Source organism: Varroa jacobsoni, unplaced genomic scaffold (genome assembly GCF_002532875.2).
Source record: "Varroa jacobsoni isolate VJ856 unplaced genomic scaffold, vjacob_1.0 scaffold_1047, whole genome shotgun sequence".
Lineage (NCBI taxonomy): Eukaryota > Metazoa > Arthropoda > Arachnida > Mesostigmata > Varroidae > Varroa > Varroa jacobsoni.
The window spans coordinates 339,252-362,826 of record NW_019213949.1 but is presented as its reverse complement, the minus strand read 5'-3'; the positions used below and the strand labels follow the sequence as shown (position 1 = coordinate 362,826).

The 23,575-nt window shown below is 41.6% G+C and overlaps 2 protein-coding genes across 12 annotated transcripts in view; one reads left to right on the top strand and one right to left on the bottom strand.

Moving 5' to 3' along the window:
* Nucleotides 1-23,508, top strand: part of LOC111266039 (uncharacterized) — a 68,525-nt gene extending 45,017 nt beyond the window's left edge. For 6 of the 10 annotated variants that reach the window (XM_022843156.2, XM_086970776.1, XM_022843159.2 and 3 more), the window contains 14 exons: nt 123-397; nt 601-765; nt 997-1,140; nt 1,311-1,508; nt 2,153-2,227; nt 2,478-2,546; nt 16,670-16,833; nt 17,447-17,682; nt 17,924-18,022; nt 18,244-18,335; nt 19,033-19,152; nt 20,352-20,549; nt 20,848-20,936; nt 21,849-23,508. In XM_022843156.2, coding sequence (XP_022698891.1) covers nt 123-397; nt 601-765; nt 997-1,140; nt 1,311-1,508; nt 2,153-2,227; nt 2,478-2,546; nt 16,670-16,833; nt 17,447-17,682; nt 17,924-18,022; nt 18,244-18,335; nt 19,033-19,152; nt 20,352-20,549; nt 20,848-20,936; nt 21,849-21,918 — 1,994 coding nt within the window. In that variant the 3' untranslated portion in view covers nt 21,919-23,508. The other 4 variants (XM_022843158.2, XM_022843161.2, XM_022843162.2 and 1 more) reach the window with 4 other exon arrangements.
* Nucleotides 1,373-10,397, bottom strand: LOC111266042 (E3 ubiquitin-protein ligase RNF217). 2 transcript variants are annotated; one of them, XR_002683829.2, is made up of 3 exons: nt 7,798-10,397; nt 3,799-3,877; nt 1,437-1,494 (listed from the first exon to the last, which is right to left on the bottom strand). XR_002683829.2 is itself a non-coding variant. In XM_022843169.2 (2 exons), exon 1 carries the CDS (start codon nt 9,147-9,149, stop codon nt 7,833-7,835), a length of 1,317 nt encoding a protein of 438 aa, XP_022698904.1. In that variant the 5' UTR covers nt 9,150-10,384; the 3' UTR covers nt 1,373-1,494; nt 7,798-7,832. The 2 variants fall into 2 exon arrangements, 1 of the variants encoding a protein (XP_022698904.1); XM_022843169.2 differs by lacking the exon at nt 3,799-3,877 and having other exon boundaries at nt 1,373-1,494; nt 7,798-10,384.
* Nucleotides 23,509-23,575: the final 67 nt, after the last annotated feature.

The window sequence follows — 23,575 nt, the reverse complement described above, 5'->3', positions numbered from 1 at the left end:
TGTTCAACAACGTCTCGTTGCCCTCGTAATCGAAATTTTATTTGATAAGTATTAATCAGCTTAAGTTAATAAAGGAAGGGTGGCATACCTAATACCCGTGATAACTTTGTGTTCGTATTTAGTGTGTCTCGAGGCGGAGATGTCCTCGTCTACCGACGCCGACCACGACGTCATTGGACGCCGTACTCTTCCACTGCAAGAAGAGCCTGTGGCTGAAGACCAAGTAGATGTTGAGGGCGTACTTGACGAAGGATCAAGCGATTCGGAAGAGGACAAAGAGTTGACACCGCCTCCTTCGGACCCGAAGGAAAAGGCTAGAAAGCATGCGGCAAATGTAGCCTGGGAAATGGCAAACTCAGAGGCCATTTTTGTTGACGCGCTCAAACTTATAGTAGAGGTAAAATAGCGGTCTCTCTCTACCTCTCTATGTATATATATATATATATCTATCTGTAATTGTTTGTGTAATTGACAGCAACCTGTGGCTCACTGCCATTATTAAAAGATATCATTCATATCGTATAAAGAAAAAGTCAGATAGTCAGCGTTTGTTTTTCCATTGCCTCGATCGCGCTAATGTGTATAGTTGATCTATTTTAGGACTTTAAAGGAGCTATTGATAATGCACGTGAAGAGCGCGGCGATATCTTGGTTCCAAATGAGGTACTCGATCCAATCCTGCTTTATCTACCCGAACTATTAACGTTCTCTTCAGATCTCCTAGATAAGCTCGACGCGCGGGTCAAACGCTACAATATCGATCATGTACGTATCGTAAACTGCACTTCTACTGCCTAAACGAATATCGCCGCTAGCATTATCACGCATCGCACGAACGCATCGCCGTTAGCCCATCTATGTTATGCTGAAAGGAACAAAAACGAACGTTTGAAAAACTGAGGTGTTGTCCTTGCGTACGGTTAACTAGTTCTATTCGAATTGCCAATAGCTTGATAATGTGTTTGTATAAATTTTTCTTGATAACTGTGAACGCAGGTAATCGCTGATGTGTTTGTCAAAATCGGACAATTTCTAAAGCTTTACTCACATTATATCAAAGACTATCAGACCAGATGCAACTATCTAGAGGATGCGCGAAAGCGCTATCCGGAATTCAATCAAGTTATGCAACAATTCGAGGTACGTATATGACTTGATCAATTGCCATATGCCGATGGGGCTTACATTGCTAATGTTATGGTCTTCACTGAGCTATATGTTAATCTGGCCGATTGTCTCTAGACACTATTACACGTATCTCACGGTCACGTTCGTAATTTATTTTTGTTTTCTTACTTACGCACGAGTAGGCGAGTCCTCGATGTCAAAAGTTGACCGTCGTACAGCATATGCTGAAACCGGTACAACGAATACCGCAGTATCGTCTGCTTCTCAGAGACTATCTTCGAAATCTTGACGAAGAGCATCCTGACAGGGCCAACACGGAGACCGCTCTCCAGATCGTCAGCCAAGTGGCAGACCATGCAAACGAAGCTATTAAACAGGGGGTAAAAGAGTAAACACACATCTATTCTATATATTCAAGATGCGATTTGGCTCGTTTAGTTAACGTTTTCTCTCAAATCCCTGCTTCATGAGCGACATTTCCACAAACAATTATGCTTTTCAACTAAATTCACTCCGAATCTAAATAATTAAATAGTATCTCATTTGTAAGCAAACAAACAAACAAAAGCTTTGAACGGGATCTTTTGTAGGACTCTTTTAGAAAGGCTGAAGAATATCTAAGATTATTACTTAAAGGGAACGTGACGATAAAGGGTGAAGGATCTGAGTGCAAAAGTGTTTAGTCGTATCTTGATAGAAGCGTTCGATTTTTACCATTCCCTTTGTCGATGCATTAACGATACCACATATAGCGGGACCGTTAGAGGGTTACTGGAACGTAATCGCATAAAAAAATCTTGCTGAATTTAGAAGCGGTCAACAATTTTCTCTTGTTGTTTTAAGAACTATTAATTTGAACTTTAGCTTTCGAAGGTTTTTTTTTCAATAATGTCGAAGTATTTCAGACCATTGAAAGATAAGCTTTATAACAATCAACGTTTGTGCTATTTGTGTGCGCGCTTTTGGCAATACAGCTCGATTGTGGTTAAAAGAAGAATGCCTAGAAATTTTATTTTTATTTCAGGATAAACATGCGGAAATGGTTCGTCTGCAAAACAGTCTCATTACGCCGCGTTTTAACGTATTTACTCCTGGTCGAGTAAGTAGTACTATTTACAAGCTTTATGGCTGGAAGTTGCTGTTGTACATTCTCCTTGTACGAAGTGTCGATTGATGACGAAAAACTGCTTCAAAAAGCGCAGGGTGTGGCTTTGCCTTTGTGCCATGTAATCAAAACTAGTCAATTTTCGGCAGGCTACCACTGGAACAGGAGCCCCTTGGACGCATTTGATATCGCTGCGTCCTTCGTAAATCCATCTGCTTTCTTGTCTTTTGTCCTTTTGCTACAGATGCTCATCAAACAAGGGATATTAGAGAAGCATAATCGGAAAACGTCGCAGCAAAAACAAGTCGTTTTGGTAAGTTGAAGTAAAATTGGATATGTCTATTTGGCTTAAAGGTTTAACTTACAAGTAGTTCTCGAAACTTTAGTTAAGCAAGCCGAGAATGCTCTTCTATAAGTGTTCAACCGAGCGGAATCTGCACAGTTCCACATAGTACCCAACGTCGTTTAAGGCTTGTGACGTATAGAGTGGAGTTAATAACTTGTTTCAAAATGTCAAGGAAATCCATATTTATTCTATAATTTGAATAATTTACAAACAATATTATACAGCAAATGAAGTTTCCCATCTAAATATAGGCACGAACTTTGTACAGCCCCAAGTATACAGATACAATAAAATTCCTAGCCTAGTTTAACAACAAATGTCGAAATGTACTCTGTACATGTTCCTAAGTTAGAAACGCTAGACAAAGCACAAGAAATAAGATTTCTTAAAACAGACAACTAACTTTACATATGACATTGTAAAAATTACAACGGCTGTGTGTGAAAGGAAGTAAAAATTATTTAGCTTAATTTCACATAGTGTAGGTTTGGGCTCTAAAAATGGAGCTCGCTCGTTCATCACTTCTTACCTTCCACTCCTGTAAAGTATATATGCATCCAACTTAAAGTTTTAAGCTCATAAACTTAATGCTCTTAATCAACGTAGTTTCTTTCATAACGTTACGTTATGATCTTACCGAAATTGATTGATTTCGTAGTAAACCACCGAAACCTGCACCACAATCATTAGACCCTATTCCCTTATAGCATTTTACACAACTGAGTTTTATCCAAACTCTCTACCTATTAATCTCTATTAGGAACGTCCTTGACAACTACCAAGTAAATGCTTTTACTCTCTTGGGTACCGTTTTGCGAGTATGATATCGTTCCAGAAACGCAAGCGCGCCCCCTAGTTTGAGCTATTAGTTGAACCGATAGGTTAGCGATTTCATGCTTCCAAAACGCTGGAAATCGTTAAGTAGGCCGAAGCAGATATTTTGAGATTCAGTAATACTGTAAGCGCCGCTAGGTAATATTAACAACGACAGCGTGGGGAGAGGGGGGGGGGGTAACCTTGATCTATATATTTTCAAGTAAATGCCAAAAGTCATTTGGACGGAATCATGTAACCGTCAAAGTTTGTAGGGCAAAACAAACTCTACGACAAAGTGAGACGCTAAACGCGCAGTTTATCAGTGCAATCTAAGCTACAGGTGCTGTTACTAGGGTACACAAGGGAAGGTGGGGTCGTTATGCGGTAACAGAGCAAATCGTACGCGCTTCTCGTTTACAGTGCTACGGCGACTGTTGTGGCCTGTTGTAGAGTTGTGAACGAATCATAGACTATGGGTCTCACTGAAAAACAAGAAATTGAAGCATATTTAGAGTTGAACGGTCAGTTAGTCGATAAGATAGTGAATTGTTGTTTACAGAAAAACGTGCCTATCCTTGACCTCGCGGTCATGTGCCTTTAAACCCCAATCACTAGAGCTGTGGATAAACTGATAGAGAGGCTTCTACTAATAAATGGAAAGAATAAACTTTGTCGATTTATTGCTATAAACGGCATAAGGGTTCACTCTCCGTGTGAAGACCTACTCGAGTAAAAATCTGGAGGCAGCAGATCGATGGGTTACTACAGATCATTGTGATTTATGGTCCCGCCGAATTTCTTTTTTTTTTTTTTTTCTAACGTTTATGACTATTCTTTTTGCGTGAACAAATTCTCAAAACCATATTTTCTGTATAATATTAAGAACTTGCCCACAGTAAAAGGCCTAGCCGGAGTCGGCCTTGCTGGACTGCTCTGGCGTTTCTTCAACAGACTTATGAAACAGCATGGAGATCGTATACCATAGTAGCATTTGCGAACGCAAACTTGGCCAATTGTTCTTCGTTTTCAGTCATAACTTCAACGCCTGCTAAGGTATAGTACCTGGGCATTATCTTTAAACTCATCAAGCGTTCATCGGAACCCCAGCTTCGCGATGTACTTGTTTAAGTAGGAACGCAATAAAGAAAAGGCAGTCACTAGAAGTTATCTTGTCCGAATGTTACGTTCTGATAGGATGAAAGGCCACGCTCCCAATTTCTGTATCCAACAAAAGTTTTCATACAGTTATCAATTTCCTTGCTCTAATAAAGAAAAATTGCGCTGGCACAAACTTGACAAATCACGAGCTAGCGCCCCGTCCCATAATCGTAACTCTATGGTGGTACTGCCCCTGGCAATTAGTCAGTCTAGCTCATTTGCTTCTTCACTCGATATTTCGTACGCCTATTTAATTTCCTCCTATCTACCACGATATGCGATAACATTATCGTAGTTTCTCTGCATATGCACCCGTATGTGTTCGTCGCTTAAACGCAGTCCGTGACGACTCAGCACGACCTATTTGCGTTGACGTCAATTTTCTATCTTCCGCAATTCGGTAAACACACACAGATATACACGCTTAAACAGTGTGTTTCCATTTTTAAACATGCCTATTATGGTAGTGTGAATAGACGCGCCATCGTGTCACGGGTTTCCGCTGTTTCACTAACATTTCGACGGGCCCCAGCGAACGTCATACTTGACCACAATATGATCGTTGTTCCGATAGTCACCCATCTAGCCCCTGGTGGAGGCGGCCCGCTGAGTCTACGTCATTACGATGGGGCAACTGTCGCGACCGTTTAGTACGTCACGGCTTGCATCGATGGCGATGGCCATTTCAAGAAGAACTCTAATACATTAGTCGTAGTGGGTACACGTCGCAATGGTAGTAGAAACGGGAACAGTAGCAAACATCGTTGCTGTTATTGACACTCTACAACCGTTTTAAATCTGGTTGCCTTCACGACGTATGCGCTATTGACGTTGTGCTCATAGCTGGGGGGTCTCCCTTATTGATGCCGTAATCGGCAGTAAACATGGATTCGTTTCCGGCGAAAACGTTAGGGAGTATCATTTGGTGTAGGTCCTGGCAACGATCACATGTCATTCTGCGACACTCGCAATAAAAACACAGTTGATGAACCACATATGACACCTTATCTGTATTTTTGTAGGTATCTTTTGATTTTTCAAATTTCATCGGTTCAGTCATTCGATTAATCGGATCAGCGTAGGGGGGGGGGGGGGGGGGGGCTGGGGACTTGGAAAACAGAAAGTCGGTGGAAGCGGTCATCGGATGCAGGAGTACCTGGGCTCTAACAACGCCACAGTTGCTCATAGTCGCCATTCGCATGGTGATGAAGATCTTGATCTTTCATTTCTGATAATGACAAAGCGGTGGCCTATCTACGTGAAATAGTGAGGACTTCGTGGACGCATACAAAATCTCTGCCAACGTGGTGGATTAGAACGCTCTACTAGCAGCCCACGAAATTCTGCGGTTGGTAATGCTGAAGAGCGGTAATTCAAAATGGTTCTTGAAAAAGATGCGGTGCGCTAAGCACAAATGATACATTACAATATTTTTGTTATGACGTCAGGTCGAGAGAGTGGAAAATATCAAGGTTAGCATTTACTGATAGAACAGTACGAAATAGCCGTTACGATTCGGTTTAATAATTAGGAAGCGAAGTGTACACGGCTGTCCACTGTGCTAATCGTCTTTGGTCACCATGCCCTGTCAAATTTGCCATTTTGTGCATTACCAAATACTCACAATGTCGTAGGCTTAAATTTTATAGCAGCTCCTGTCGTTCATGCTATATGTTCATAATAGCCCTTGTTTCTTGTGCCTAGATTGAGAAGTTGTGGGCTATGGGAAGTCCACTGCAATCAGTAATTCTCGTTCTCTCGTTCGGTAATGACAGTTACTTAAGTTGCTATCAAGAGTCAGTGGCGGTCTGGTACCGGTTGAACTGCCGGATAATATGATAGTTGGTCGTCTATCTTGAAACGGTGTACAACTGCTGGAAAAGTAGTATAGTATCAACGTCACGCTGAGGCCAGCGCCGACGCTAGGTACATCTATGATTTGCAACGCACAACGTTGCAAAAATAGATTGCCTTCTGGGTTTCACTAGCACCAGTATTAGTATCTGAAAGCAAATCGAATACTGCTGCAGTCGCTCACCTGAAGTTCATCATTTCTACTGAACTCTGCTTTTGACTGGCACTTTTGGGCAAAAGCAGCTGATGATTGGAGAAAAGCCACTGTCCATATAGAACTTTGATCCCATATGGTTAATACGTTATTGTGTAGGCCATTTGTTAGTTATCCATTGTATTTTGAGATAACTGTGTCCTTCGACAGATATAGTCAACTATAGAACAACAATGATACTAATATGGAGCAGAAATGTTCGATATGAGAAAGATCCACGATGGAACTAAGCACATAATACGTAGTACCATTGTCCTTTAGAATTAGTTATGTTGCATAGCGTAGAAAGACTTTAGCGGGAAATCTTCCGATCTGTATCTGGAGGGCCACCTCCTTTTGCGTAGACCGAGAGAGAGATAATCTAAGTCTTTCTCGTTTCCCTAGACAGACCTGTCCTAATTTTCTTGAAAAGCTGGCGCCGACGAAAAGGAATATGGTCATCCACATCATTTCAAACCGATAGTTTTCATCTCTGCCCATTACGATAAATTGGACGAAAACACGATTTCTGTCTGAATACTGATTTTTATTTTTTTTTTTTCGTTCTCGATTAATAAATAATTCACTCTCACATCACTGGCCATATCGATGCGTACGTCCGCACCCTACTTATTTGCTTTTGAATTAGGATCGATTGCGTTTGTTGTTGTGGTCGACACCGTAGTACGTACTGGACCGTACGAAATCAATCCATTCACATGTAAATGATCGCGCTCTGTTTCACTATTGCTATAGGCAGCTTGGATCTTCCCTGATCGGTACTTGTACTGCACCAGGAACGCAGCAGAGATCAGAGATTTGCAAAGGAGGACCAACGCAAAAGACATTGTTCTGCGTATTAGAGTTTGTACTAAACAGCTCAGAGATTGAGTCATTGTCGACTACCCGGGAACGTAGTTTTGGCAACGACCTTCGTTCTATCCCGGCGCTTTGTAGGCATTGTACCTCTATACGTATCCCTTGGATAATAACCTATATGTAGTAAAAGTAGCGTAGAACAATATCCTACAACTGCTAAGTCAGGCACACGCACGGTCTATTACTATCATCATTATTAATGTTATTATCATGATTAGTCTTACTATTATTTAGTAGTGCAATAGGCATGTGAGTGCAAAATAAGATAACTTTATCACAGATTGACCGGTTGCTTCTTGCATTTTGGCGTATACTCACTATACTGCAATCGACATAGACCGGCATATCAGGCTTCATTGGGGAGGGCTAACAATCCTGCTGCTGCTTTCACTTCCGGAGTCGTAGGTTGGGGGACTCACACTCGGTTCATTCGAGTCAGCCTTCGTTTCCGACGGGCGACCTGTCGCAGTCGTCGTTGAAGTTTTAGGGTTGAAGTTGGTTCGAGCGGAGACATTACGGTGGACCCGATAGCCGGCATACATAGGTACGGCCAGCAGCGCTACAAGAGCGAGGCCGCATAACGCGCCGACGCCTGCCAGCGGAATGGCAACTAGACGGGCGACAAACACTGCGCTCCGAATCAACTTTCTTTGGATTGGTTGATTTGGTTTATACCGATATTTACAGCCGAACACACTGAGTTTACTATGATGATCACCGAAAAACTTCATATGGCGTAATCGTTTGCCGCAGCGATAGCAAAAATGCGTATGGCAATGTGCGCAATGCATGTGGTCGCAACCGGACGCACGCTGGACGTACACTTTACAGCGGGGGCACTTTTGGGCGTTCCACTGACCTTCCGACACTGACTGTGCCCACGATTTGATTTGGTTGCGATGAACTTCACTGAACTGGTCACAATTAACGCCTTCGTGCGTCGCCTCACACCGAAAACACCAGTTCAGGCCGCACCGCGGACAGCTCGATCCGTCAAACTTAACCAGAATTAGCTGACAACGTGGACACTTTTTATCGCCCCGAAGCAGACGGGCGAACTCATCTCGTATACGAAGTCGTCCGTTACGCGTGAGTGCCCGAAGCACGTTATGAGCGGCTATTAATCGGTTGCAATTAACGCACTCGATTCGAGTGAAGCCGGCCACGATTCGTTCTTCCAAATACTCTTCGAAGCAGGGCAAACATATTTTGACTCCGCAGCAGGAGCGGGTCTCCAATACGTTTGAATCAGCAAGGCAAACATCGCACGTGTACGCAGCTTCAGCCACATTTTCGTGGTTGCCATTCCCGCGTTTAGCTGCTACCGTCGCCACTGCTGCCGCTGATGATTCGAGTTGATTTGGCGCTACCGTGTCCGTAGTTGTTATCATCCGCAGAGATGCGGACACTGATTTCCCACAAGAATCAGTCACAACCTGCTCTAGAAGCTGGAGTGTAGCTCGTTGAAGTTGTTGTTGTTGTTGAAGATGAAGCTGAGGCTGAATTCCGTCCGAAGAAGTACTCAGTCGAGTGGTTGACAGGGCCCTCGAAGCGCTGACAGGGGCCACGGTCGTTGTAGTTGCTGTTGTCGTTCTCGTCGACGACCGGACATCTTTCTCCAAAAGTGAACGTTTTAGACTTTCGACGGGCGCAAATGTACCGGTCGTCATTGCTGTTCTTCGAATTGAACTGCTGTACTGCGGCAGTCAGTTCGCAGCTCAACAACTGAACGGGTTGTCAGTCAGACGACAACGACATATTGACGCTAGTTCGCCTGCTGGTAGAATAGCGGCGGCGGCAGCTGTTATTGGTTTTCGCTTGCTGCTGGCAGTTCTAGCAGTGTGAGCGGTGTCGATTGCTGGTAGGGTAATGGCAACGGCAATACCGTTAGGCCGCCAGTCAGCCGTCCGTCATCCTGCTTCGCTTCGGCACTCCAGTGATGTCAGCGGCCGACAAAGTGAAAGAGGGGGAACGCGAGCGGAGCGCCGTGCTGTTACTGCCGTCGGGGAGTCGCCGACGCTGGCGGGCTGGCACAGCCGCTACTGACCCTGTTCCGTTGACACAGCAACCCAGCTAACAATCTTTACGACTGTGATCACCGTTGCTACACCAGCAGGCGATTGTTGAACGAACCGTTGCTGCGCCGAGACAGTGTAAACAGGAGCATCAAACGCAGTTACGCTAGCAAGGAAGCAGGACGCAAGTCGACGATAATAGCAACAGGTCTGCCGAAGGAAAAAGCACTTCCACTAATGGGTTTGTTTAAAAGGAGAATTTATCATAGTCCATGTGGTGTAGCACGCCGAGAAGCTGCAAGGCTCCGGGCTTAAGATCGCATCGAATCGGTCGGGACCCAACCGATCAGACGGTGCTAACCGGGTAACTGGCACAACGGGTCGAAGTGATGGTACTGGGTCGAGTAAACAAACCACTGACCGACGGGCTTGCTCTAAATGGATTGTGGTTTGACGTTAACTGGGCTACAATAGGAAGATTCGCACGTGAGAATGCCATGCGAACGTGGACGCTGCTATTAAGATCCTCAATGGGTCGACGACGTTCAGTCAGATGCTATCGGTAATTCTGGAATGCAACGGAAAAGAAGAAAACGAACGTCTATGGACGGGCACCGTGCGCTGAGTTACTGGATTTGAAACTGGATTGCCGCAACAAATATAAAATGAATGAGCATTTGGTATTCAGCAAGGTAATAATAGCCTTAGATAATACATTTGGACAGTTAATATTTCGCATAAAGGCTACGTCGCAAAACATGTTGACCGAAAACCGCAAATGTGAAAAGGCCTGAAACGTCGTCGTCTAGATTTAGCGCTTTAAATTGATTCAAACTTTCAATTAGCTCAATAAAATCTTCAAAGCATTGTGGTGCATAGCATGTACTTGTCTGTTTGTCTTTTTTTTATTACTTGCACCTTGACCCTTAAAGAGATACAAACAAGATCGCAGGTGTCTCAACCAGTCATGGAAGACCCGTTTTCGATCTTTGAAACAAAGCGGTATATATATATACACTAGGATGAGTTGAGTTCGTAGCTACGATCTTATCAACGCTACTACTACAATTAGACCTTCTTCTAAGCAAGCATCTAAGATAAAATAGAAATGCCCTCACGTAAGACAGACTATCGAGAGCCCGCACGACGTATCGCGGTTGCCCCTAAAAAAGTTGTTGAGTGTTTATCAGGACACAACTGACCCAGATTTTACTTTTTTGCCTTGGTCGTCATATCTTCTAGCGGCTAGCGTCGTATTAGCATCATGCCTGACCACAAAAGGTAGGGCGCCCTCTCAGCCATGGCTTCAACTGTTCTATACGAATATCTACAATTAAATGGCGATAACCTGTGCTACTTGGCTCAAAGTCGGGGCTATGAGTCCTATCCTACCAACACTCGACGGCCAAACAATAATAAGCGAACCAATAGCATGCCCTATCTAAACGTTATCGTTAAGGGCCGATTTTAGCCATTACTAAGTGGTAAAGGGCGTTTCGGCCATATACCTTATTAATGCTTTGTAAGTTCTTCGCAGACCGTAGTTGTTTCAATGCTTTTGGCGGTGTCAGCCACACAGCTGGCGATTTTGCATCGACTAGCAAACTATTTTCTAAAAAAATATTTTATGACACCTGGGCGCAATTAAAGCTGGTAACGCCAACCGATTATTGATCAACATCCAGCAAAGAAATAAATAAACAATTATTCAGCAATATAACTTTATAAATTTACAGTACACCCTTATAATCACACTATGAATTTGTGCGAAGCAAATCTGTATTGGTACAACTGTACAAAAATACACAATTGATGTTTGGTCACAAACAAAACGTTTCGCTGATCCCAAACACTTATACGAAAGTTTATAGATATAAAAATTCTTACTATGCATGTTATTGTGTAGTCTCTAATTGTATCTAACAGTATATTGCGTTTCTCCGGAAGGAACCCATATAAATAAATCTAGTAAATCCCGAAGCTGAAGGGGCCTACAATAGATATTACCTAACTAAGCTCAGACAGATAAGGTAGCAGCTCCGGCTACAGGACAATGTTTAATTTTGCCTCGAATCGAATCCCCATTAGGTATTTATTGCCTGCAAAAATTTCCAGTTGATCCTCGGTTGCTATCTGGCACCACGTATATCAGTCGCGCCGCATACGTATTTCACTCCATATTGCTTAATTCGCGCCCGGGTGTATGGCTCTGAATATCTGAACTATCCGTTTGGAAACGAGAACTGAATCCGTATCGGTCAATGCACAGTCGTAACTCTTGTCCGCTGCTGAAAACATCGAGTTCACCTGAGCAACTTCGAAATGCACTAGGCGTTTATCCTATCTATTCTTACACGACTATTTGGTCGTCGCTACAATAAGAGAGACACTACTATGGGCCCGCGCCCCTACATCATCTCCGGATTCCTTGGAGTCAGGATAGCTGGGGTGAGGGTAAAAAGAGGAAAATGTGACCATTAAGGGTGGACAAGAGGAACGCCCTATTTGGACTCCTCCCAGGTTCTCGCGCTACGGACAAACGACGAAAAATGTGCCACACAAAAAGCTCTCTAAGTGCTTACAATAGTAAGCCTCATAGACCTCTTTCGTATAGAATTATAAGTATATAGGTTATACAGAATATATATAACAGTGAGCCGCAGAAATACCGCTGACAAGTACAAAGTTCAGTTCTTACTTCTGCGTGAGAATAAGTTCTTTCTTCCGCATGAGAATCAACGGCTTATCCAAACGTGTTTTCACTTAACGAACTGCCAGCTCAACAGGCGGATCCTTTCGATCTGTTCAAGTTACAAGGCTCAAATATATAGCAATTGCTGAGATAAACATAGAATTTCCGTTGCTTCACTAACGAATACCGAGATTGCGAAGTGCTGAAAGGCATCAGCCAGTTACGCTCGAGACTGTTGCTATAATATACATTTAAGTAACCGTTTGCCAAAAATACGAAATTTGTGCTTTATATCCACGGCTGTTATATAGCATGCTGATGGCACGATTTCCGCCTACCATTAGCGCGTTTTCTCGAAAAACTCTATCAGCTTAATAAACTAACGCTCTTACTTAGCACAACTTCTATATGTTAGAACAAATAGAAATGGTTCCTGCTTCTCCAAGAATAAGTATGTAGTTGCTCAAGAAGTTACTGACGAAACGATAACCGTTATCAAATTTTCACTTCTGGTTCTCTCTCTTTCATTTGCTGTCTCTCCGTATTTACGCGCGTGTTTTGGTGGCTGTTTTCGTGCTCTTGGAGCGCCGCATACTATCTGAGCTACAAAAGATCAGTCATTGGGCTTAATTACCTCTTGGTTTGTGAAGGTATCATAGATTGTATTACAGTCGATTGCCATTGGGCCCTTTCCTATAGAAAGCGTCGGAGGTCAATTTCCGGGGCAGCAGCTGGCCAAACACTGGAAAGCACGAGAATGCCTTTTTCAATAGCTCCGCTCTAGCAAGGGAATCGCTTGAGCAACTTAATCAAATTTAAAACAAGCATCTCGAACGAACGAAATATTATGCAACTTCACGCGTTAAGAAGTTACTTTTTCAGACCCTACTACGTACACATACAACCTCAACTTCAATGATTCAATAATGTACGTGTTAAATTCGATACGCTTGTTTAATAACAGCACTTGTGGTAACAGTGACGAACAATAACGTTTAAATATAATAACAGAAAATTACCAAGCACATTCTTAAGACGACCATGTCTAACTATGCTGTGCTAACAACGTGTCGATGTTCTGTAATCTTCGTTGTGCCTGACGAGCGAAAAGCGGAAAGCTTAAGATATCACCAAGGTTTTCGCCAACTATAAGTAGCATTGCATTAGTTTTATTACCACGGCTGATATAATTGGACAACCACAACTGTTCTTGCTTTGTGCTACGGAGTTAACCTTGCCTGGAAATTTTCTCAAGTGACCTACCAACGTACATTTTCTTGTCGACGCTTTCGTTAAATACAATAATAGTCAGTGTACGACTCGTCTGTTGCTGCCGATCGTGACGACGATGCACGTAATGGCGATTACGTTCTTATGTGACATTTGTATGTCAACGGTATAGCATTGACGGTGAGCGGCGGTCCATGAAACGTTCGCCAGCTATAAAACGCCAGCAAGAAAGGGCTATTCATTTGATAGTTCCTTTACCTTTGTTCGGTGTCGTCCTAGTGCGCGGCAAGGGGCGACGCGTATCGCTAATTTTACTTTCTTCGCCCCCCCGCTATAGGGATCGCTAGCAGAAAGTATTTGCACAAATATTAAACAGGCGAAGATGAACGGAAGTGAAGAATAGAAGCGCGTGATTAGATCTCCCAAAAATAACTTCATAATAGTGACGACAATAAAATAATATCACTCTTGAATGAACGGTTGACATCTATAGGGGCAAACGTTGAGCTGATCGTGGCAAAAATATAATGAATACTTAATTCTTCACAGCACAGTACTATTATGGCCTATTTAACTCCTTAATAGTACATGCTAGTTAACATTAAGACACTATTATGCAATGGAGGTTGTTTTTCCTTCCTGAGGGACAGAGGAGATCCAGCCCTTACAGACGTTACGTAAACATATGTAGATACTTGAACATTATCGTACTAGTGAGCAGCGTATAACTACGAGTTACTGGATACGTACCAACACCATGGGTAGTGCTGTCGAATCTTATTGAACTACTTCTATCAGAAAATTCGTTTGGTGGCCACCGGTTGGTCTATGTAAGATTACACAGTACATCCATGTAGGGCTGGCTGTGCATGACTGTTCAGGGTTGTTCACGTACACGGTACGATCACAGTCACAATCCAACAGTAAATCTTCATTGCGACTATTCACAGTTGACAGCAGGAGTAAGTTGAAATTTAGCTATGCATTTAATGTATGGACATTAAAAATCAGTAACTTCTTACTAACCGGCCGGAAATGTCTGACACAAAAACCGCTAGACAGACCCACGGACCGCTAGGTGATCAGCTCCGCTCGGCGACAGTGTGTTGACAGTGGAAAATCTGACCCCAGTTCTGCTTCTGCTTTGTTTACGGACATGTCGTGTACGCAAAGCGAACGTGCCAAGCCGCTACCAACCCGTCATAACGGCTAAGTACCGACGGTCTAACCCGAGAAGTCGCTGGCCATAGTACAGAGCACTAACGATCCGCCAAGTTCCGTTGAAAGGCGTTTTTGAAACAAGCATTGGACCAACAGAGCTGCGCAGAACAGTGAAGAAGGTTACATGATTAAATAAAAATACGTGACTATGTGTTTAGAAAAGAATAATCAAGGAAAAGAGGATGAAGCTGTACGCTATTCTTTGAGCTTTCACGTGTCAATTTCTTTTGAAGTTCACACGGGGCGGGGGGGTACCGCATGTGGTGTATAAGGTGTGTGTGTATAAGCGTATAGCTAATAGGCTTTTGATACAATTTTTGTTACTGTTAAGGCCAACTTCTTTTTTTTTAGTATATCCTAGTAGATATTTGTAAGGCGTTTGCATGCTAAATTCAAACAAAATTATCATTGTTTTTAACGGAAGTTTCAATTTAAAGCCTAAGCCCCTTAAGAATTGTTTCTAAAACGCACTTCATTAAATTAGCAGTATTTCTAATGGTAAGTGTAATTGATGTGATGTGTGTCCTGCAAGATGTGTTACTCTTGCTCAAACACGTCTAGCCTAATTTTGAGTTATTAAGCTATCCAAAAATCCTACTTTTTGTAGAGGCGTTTTTTTTTTTTTTTTTTTTATTTATTCGCGTCTTTGCGTAACGATTTCGTGCTGCCGGGATACGCACAAGGAAATGCTGTCGAATCTTTAAGTACTTCTACCAAAAAACTCGTTTGGTGGTCACCGGTTGATCTAAGTAAGATTACACAGTACGTCCATGTAGGGCTGGCTTTGAGTTCAGTAGGCTGGTCTGAAAGTTTTGATCCCTGACCACGCCACAATTTGTGCGATACCTCGCTATACCTCCTTCATGAAGATTTCATTTTCAGGGAACAGATGCGACAACCTGAAGCCATTCTCACTAGCTCATCATCCTTTAGCGTGTTTTTGCCTTGATATACAAGTGCTTCGTTGTTCGAGAAAAAACTAAAATGGCCCATGATTGTTATTAATTGGAAAGCGAATCGGTGGAAGTGTCATTTAACCTTGAAATCTATATTCAAAACTGAAAATAACATTATATTATTAAGCTGTGACTTTTATATCTAAGTAGGGGGTCAGCAGGGTTGGTTCAGAATTATCTATAGTTGACTGTCGAGAATACGTCGACGCTTCAACACGCTTTCATCTATACGCACGTAGGCGGCCTTAAAGTATGCAAAATAATATAGGTTTAGCAGGACACATTCTGACGGTAGGCAAGTGACTGCGTGTTCCAGTGCGAAGAGGATCATTGACTTAAGCTCGGTATTGCTTGCGGAATATATGTAGAAGATAAATTGTTAATGCAAACTGGGACCTGTGTAATACTACGGTTTCACTGATTACGGAAAATGATATGTTACAGCATGGGCTGTGACGATTGCAACTTTCCACGCTATCGAACTTGGGCTTCTATTAATACAACTTTAATTCTGACAGATCTATAAACTCTCTGTCTGCCATCTGTTAGCTCAGTACTGAAGTATAAGGTTAAGTGTCGCAAAGGAGAAGATTCTCGTTAGCACAAAGTTGTGGTTCTTCCTAGCGTTAAAGTTTAGGAAACTGGTAACGGTCTGTACTGATTTGGTATGATGATGCATACACCCACCGTGCAATATTTCTGAGAAAGTTGGGAATACAACATCGCACTTTCACATAAGTTTCTTTCCTGACTGTGCTTCCTGATACTGTTCGGACGTTTTCAGTTATCCTTTTAAGACGAAAACTTTGTGAAATGGAAGTTGACCTGAAAAGGTTTATGAGTATGAATATTGATGTCTAACGGCTGAGGTAAGGTAGATTAAACGTTGATTAGAGCTAAATTGTATCAATTTTTCGTTTTAACACTTTCAACTTTAACTTCAACTTAATTACTTCGCAAGTAATACAGGCGACATACGAACGATATAACAGTTAATGTAGCAAGTTCATATAGTAAATGACTACACTCTCGCTCTTTTTTTTTTTTTTTTTTTTGTTGTTTCGATACATTTTCAGTTCACAGACTGCCTCGTATACATGACGCAGGTGCAGTCCACCCTAAATACATTCAGACTCAATCGGGAATTGCCGCTGGCAGGTCTGACTGTTAAGCGTGACGAAGCATTTCCAAAAGAATTTCAGGTTCTTTCAGCTTCTAAGTCGTTCATTCTCATCGCACAGTAAGTAAAAGTGTTTATATAATACGGCATCTTTAAACGCCCACTCAGATGCAGGTGGCTGAATGACGTTCGTTTTGAGAAATCTAATTAAGGAAGACGTATTCTGACTACAATGGTAGCAACTCCTGGCGAAAACGTTATTTAAATTTGTCTCTATCTATTACGTTATGTTAACTGTTTCTGATAGCAGTACGTAGTGATAAAGAATCCGTCAGCTTGATTTAATATTTATTTTAGTCAATTACCGCAAAAATATTATTATCCAGAACAGATTTCTAAGAAGTATGTTTGGGTATAGTGCTATTAGAGTGCAACTCGTGCTTATAGGCAAAATTAAAATATGGGGACATTTTGTGAGCTCATACAGATTTTACATTGATGATATATCTATTATTAGAGTCAGAATCCAGCTCTCTTCACGCCAGTTCTGCTAGAAAATTTCACTTGATTACAAGTAATTATACCTAGTTTTTATATATAGTAATTATATCTAGTTGAGGACAGGTCCTTGATGCCCCGATATGCCTAAGAAATGATTATAACCGAAGGCCACAAAAAGATTAAGGCCGTTCTACTTACTGCTAATTAGACCTACAAATAATTTGCTGCTCAGGACTTCGGAGGAGCGCGAAGAATGGATCGAAGCGATACAGGCCGCCGTAAACGACTACAAACGAAAACGGCTTACATTAGTCACACCACATGAACATAATAATCAGGCCATTTTGGAAGGAGAATCGATAGTGCAGCAGGCCCCCGTTTGGACACCCGACTGTCGTGTCACAATGTGCCAGAACTGTCAGGCGGGTTTTACGACTTTCCGTCGAAGGCATCACTGTCGAGCATGTGGTAAATAATGTAGCGTGTGTTCATATAAGGACAGGCGTTAGCAGAAATGGCTCGGCTAGCGTGAATGTGCCTATTGCAGACTGGCAAGGCAATCTCGTGTTTTGTATTGTAGATATTCTTTCTTGACACTGTTATACTTATATGACAACCACTTCGGGCAAACATATATATAAGACATGATAGCTCATCTGTCTGATGGTTGATTGATTTTGCTCGTCCACATATATTTAACGTGAAACAGGACGTGTTGTCTGCGGTTCGTGCTCAAAACGCGAGGCCTGGCTAAATTTCAACGGAGGAAGCTTTGAGCGCGTCTGCGATAGCTGTGTCATCAAGTTTCGTGAGTAAATCATAAAACATACTCTTAGATCTCTTACACGTATGTCATACACTTTTTAATGATTCAATATTTCTTATTAAAGATATTCAATTTAAAATAAGTGCACGCAGCATCAAAATGTCTTTCCTTCAAGATACGAACAAACTATGAGAATATAATAAAAATGTAACTTTGAATATGGTAAAAATTACTTTTCCAATTTTTTTCGTGGGAAATTATAGCGCGCGAACGACTAAAATCGTCGGCAGGCTTGCCTGAGGTCACCCCTGATACACCGACGCCAGATCCGTCGAAGTGTAACAACATAATCTTTGTAAGTTAATTTTCACGTTTGGTTCCCTTGAATGGCGCGTAAACTTGTCGAGCTGCATAGCATTAGTGTTCACAATGAAAACAGACACATGGAACTAAGAGAAAGCTGAGAGAGTGTCTTCGAACTTTTGTTGTCGAACGAATTGTTTTGGGTACTACTACATTCGTCTCTATTTGTGCAAAAATTGCTTTGTTATTTAGGAGAATTTAAGTTTCCATTTTCAGTCTCAAGTTCTGTATGCCAGAATTTCAGTTAGTACTGTCAATCCTGCTTACATACCCTTAGCCTGATTTATCTTAATTACATTTTTGGTAAGTGGCAAATTAGACCCTGATTATTGGTAATGATTTTATTGTTGCGTTGTCTTGCCTTGAGCAATAACCCCAATTGTCGTAACAGACTATCTGATACGTGCCCGTACATAATGTGTTTTATGTTCTAAGTGTCATCTTGTGCGCTAACAAAAACTCCTGGGAGCCAATTACCGAAAATAGAATTGTTTTTACGTGTGTCTTCTTTTAGCTTCTCCAACGTTGCGACTGGATGTTTTAAATCAAATGTAACGTTTTTTTTCCGATTTTAGCTGGACGACGCAAGAATAAAGAGACAGGACAAAGAAAACGCCGTCCGGTTTTTGAATCATTGTTTTAAATCATCATCATGTTCGTAATATCGCGCTCGATATATTCTGTTCTAGTTCTCAAGGTGTCTAACGTTTCTGTGGCCGCCAGCTGTCCAGACCTGTCGTTTTGGTGCGAATAATCGCAGCGGAGTTCCTGTCATTGTGGTTACGCCCCCAGCCAAACACGAATGTTATGTGCGTTGTGACGTATTTTTCTTCAAACGAAAGAGATGCGCGTTGCACGAAATGGGGCGGTCTTCCTGATCGCACTGGGGGTTGTCTACAGTTTGCTCATTACCTCAGTCGTTCACATGCGCTCTAATTGTAAATAATGTCAATGCCTGCGCTGAGAAGCAAAAGACAATTAAACGTAGTAGTAATAGGATGCTGACATTTGTTGCGTAATTTCAACTCAGCAGAGAAACGCGTGGAAAAATGACTGAAGCAGCGTGTAGTGACAGGCTCCAGATATCTAGGCTTATGGGAAAGAGACTGTAGAAACGTGTATGGCTTAGGAGAAGACGACTAGTGAATAGTTGAGTGGAATGTTCAGTTGTCATTGGATGTGTATCTGACGTTCCGGAAAAATCATTTTTCACTAAAGGTTGTTCGAAAGTAGATCTTCCTCTGCTGGCTTTTTCGGCGCTTGTCTATCTTTTGCAATGGTAGAGTCACCGCTGTTCGACGCAACTGAATAGATCTCAATGCCAAACAAAATTTTCCGTCACATGAACTGATCCTTCTGCCTTTTTTTTTTTGGTTGCTGATGCTTAAAACAAACTCCCTTTAGCTTAACAACCCCAAACATCTATCGAAATTGCTTTAATCTGAAAATATCACTTTTGGCTGCGTTGTTAGACAAGTAATTTGCTTCTTTACTTTAATGCCGGTTAATTGCTATTTGATTTTGTATAAACGGATTTAAATTAGGCCATAGTGAAACTTCTGTTAACGAAATCCACACTTCTCAGTAAAGTAGACATTGAAGCTGCGATTATGACGCTCCAAGATACTTATCAATAAATAAATGCGTTGATGCACGTTTCTGTGTCGAAAATGCAAAAGTGTACAATGTAACTGTTTGCACAAACAGTTTGACAGAGAATAGTGTTTATTTTGGAAATAGCTAAATATGCTTGAATTTAGCCGCCACACTATTGACACGTTGGAAAACGTGTACATGCGAATATTGAAGGCGTGGACTCCACTATGCTTCGGTGCTTTGTCGGGTCGGCCTGTCAACATAAGTTCTGCCTGACGTTAATTACCAAATGCAATTCACTGCTTATCTGAACCACTATAGAAGTAGTCAAGAACGTCTAATTGCATACGATGAGAAATACTTTTAACATTTGTCGTCGTATTTGATCCACTTGGAACGTCGCGTCGTGCAGGAGATATGTGGCGCCAACGACGATGGGTGCACGATGAGTGGATATCTGAAATTGTTTAGAAAAGGGGGTTGGAAACGATACTGGTACGTACTGAAGAAGCGGGTATTGTTCGTCTACAAGGCGAGCGCGGACGTCGCGCCGATCAATCGGCTGCCTGTGCTCGGATACGAGGTCGTCGACGCCGACGACGCCAAAAAGGTACTGTGTGCCGTTGTATTGCGAATTTGAATTAGAGACGGTCCTAAAAATTGTGAAACAGCAGTAAAAGATATAGGTGCTCGCCCGGTGAAATCGAATAATTAACTCAATTTTTCTGACAGACGTCGCATCTGCATATGCATTGCCATAGGAAACTTGCCCTGTCCACTGATAATAAGACAACTAGTCTGCTTATATATCTAATGCATTGTTGAAAACTCTATAGAAGGAGAAAATGGTGGAATAGCAAGAAATCATCTAAATATAAGCTAAGTAAATAACTTATGGAAACTTGCAGGCCGATCAACAAGATTTATGTTTCAAGCTGCGTCACCAGGGCCTCGAGGACGTCGTGTTGTGCGCGGAAGATCCTGAAACGGCCGCGAAGTAAGTTGTCAAGAAAAACGAGGGGGCATTTTTGTCTATTTCCCCGTAGGTTGTCGATAATACGACGTATGATGGTGGCGATGACGGTGCTTCGGCTAATTAAGAGCCACACCGATTTCAGGCAGATCCTAAAATCAGCCAATACTACAACACATACGTGTCCGATGCCCTGCATTCCGCTAAACGTACCGCCAAATATCTCTAGAAGGGCACGCGAATAGTTCTCGCAGAGGCCTGAGGAAGCATGATAGAGCTTTGGAAGAAGTATTTGGTTCATACCTCTTCCGATAAGCTTAACCTTGATTTTACGCTGATGGGCTGACTTCCTATTCAGAGGTGACCACAGCTGTTCATCGTCAATTAACGTTTGATGTTGGATCGTTTTTTAAACTGGAAGATCTCACTATGCTTAACTAGTGCTATTTAGTCTCGCCTAGTTGCATAGATAGATACATTGTCAAGACTTGTATCATAACTGAAACTCCTTTAGAACGATATTTCAACTTAGACGGTCTTAATTGGTCAACTTAATTGGTGCAAGATACATAGCCTACCAAAATTCCTTGTTTGAGCCAAACGCACTTAATTATTAATTTCCTGTGTATAGTATGAATATATGTTTGAACGTAGATCTTAGTACGATTTCAGTATTGGGCTTGATGACGATCGTATGTTTGCTACTCGTCGAGTTCGATTGGTGCTGCTAGGTTTTTTTAAATATTATTGTGCAAGTCGCTATTATGAGTAAATGTATGAGCTGAATCAAGCGTCGGCAGAGATTGATGGTACGTCAGTCAGCTACAATGCACAGACCGATATATTTGCTTCAACAAAACTTTTGATAATACTTCAGTAATGCATTTTTGTACAACGATAGGCATTTTAACGCGTAAGTTTCTTATCTGGGCGCAGGTGGAAGCAGCGTATTCGGGATGCGACGCAGCTCGAACCCACGTCGCCTCATGAGTCTTCCGCGTCTTAGTCCGGAACGCCTCTCAACGACGAACCATCGCACAAAGCAATTGGTGACATTATAGAGTAAACCCTTATGCAGCTGATTTTGGCCAAAAACAGTTGTTGTTACTATTGTTGTGTACATAAGAAAAAAAAAGCTTTTAGAGTCTACACCCTCTCTAAAACGGCTTTTCTTAAACAGCCCGAGCTTATATGTATGAAAATACGTATACTTTGCGATTATTATGGCCATTACGCACTCTTACATACATACATACATGCCAGCTAATGTATTGGAATTGTCTGTCGTTTTTTTCAGTGTCTTACGTGCCGAAAACTAGGGAGAGACATTAGCATAATTTATTAGCTTATATTTAAGCTCGGTTATGTGTTAGCTGCTTTTTGGCCGAAGTAGAGCCTTCAGAAGTTATTGACAGTGTAAAGGAAACAAACTCGCGAAACGGATCAACATTTACTTGAGTGATAGTAGAATAACAATAACAGTACTAATTAATAAACAGTAGCACAAATGGCTTGGTTTTATACAATCCACATTGAACGTCCACAGACAGACTATACACCTTTACAGACACGTTCAGTTGAACGTGATACGAGATTCAACGCAATAACGGGGTTGTTAGGCGTCTTTAATTCGTATAGCTGATTGGACAGCCAGTGCATGAATGTACAGCGTTTGCAAGCGAGCGCCGTAGTAAAGTCATAGTAAAATAATTTGTGCACCTATGAAAATGCACTAGACAGATATGAGCTATACATATCAAAAGATAAGTAGTCGTACAGTCAGCTTACACCGAGAGAAATAGCAAGGCCAGTAATGTACCGAGGAGCTTGAAGGGGTTTATTTACTTTCTACACGTTGCTCCTACTTTTAATCAACCAGAGATCAGCGAATACCTGCAAATAATGCATAAAATTCGCGACGTTAGTGAGAAAGTGCAATGAATATACATGTTACGTACCGCAATTATTTCTCTCTACCCTGTTGTTTCCACAGGTTTCGATAAAAATACAGCATATTTGCGTGCAGCATACAAACAGACATGTGCTTTAAACACTACGAGTGATTAGATGCTAGAGAGATAAAAATGGCAGCGGAATGTATGTTAGTTGTACGACTCCTGGGTAGAGCTCGAAAATAGGGTCTCTAGCCAAATCGCCTCACCTAAATACGGTGAAGTGTTAAAAGAATTATCTGTTGTTCATATAAATTATATATAAGATAAACATCATTATATTTATTATGATTATGATTTTTCTTGTTACTATGAAGTAAAAACACTAAAAGAAGAGCGAAAATCATATTTATTGCTCGAGAAGTCTGACACACAAAAGAAACATTAGGATCAAGGAAGCCTCGTAATATAATAACACTCGAAAACTATTGGGATCGGTAAAGAATGGATGGTGATGTGTTAATAATAACAGAGCTGCACTGTAGCTAAGCACTATATGAGGTGTTTTTGCATTGTTATTACGCATGTGATGATTATAATATGTAATGTAACGATAATCATAATGACAAAATAACCACTTTGAATAAGAAAACAAAACTGAATAAAAAAAATAATAAATACAGATAGATTTACTGTTTTATTAATTCGAACAGTGCTTTTTGTTAGACTTTAAATGTTTAGGTTAGCGGCTGATTGAACTAGATATTTCGA

Excerpts from the sequence above, each read along its gene's own strand:
- LOC111266042 (XM_022843169.2), bottom strand. The coding sequence starts at position 9,149 with ATGACGACCGGTACATTTGCGCCCGTCGAAAGTCTAAAACGTTCACTT.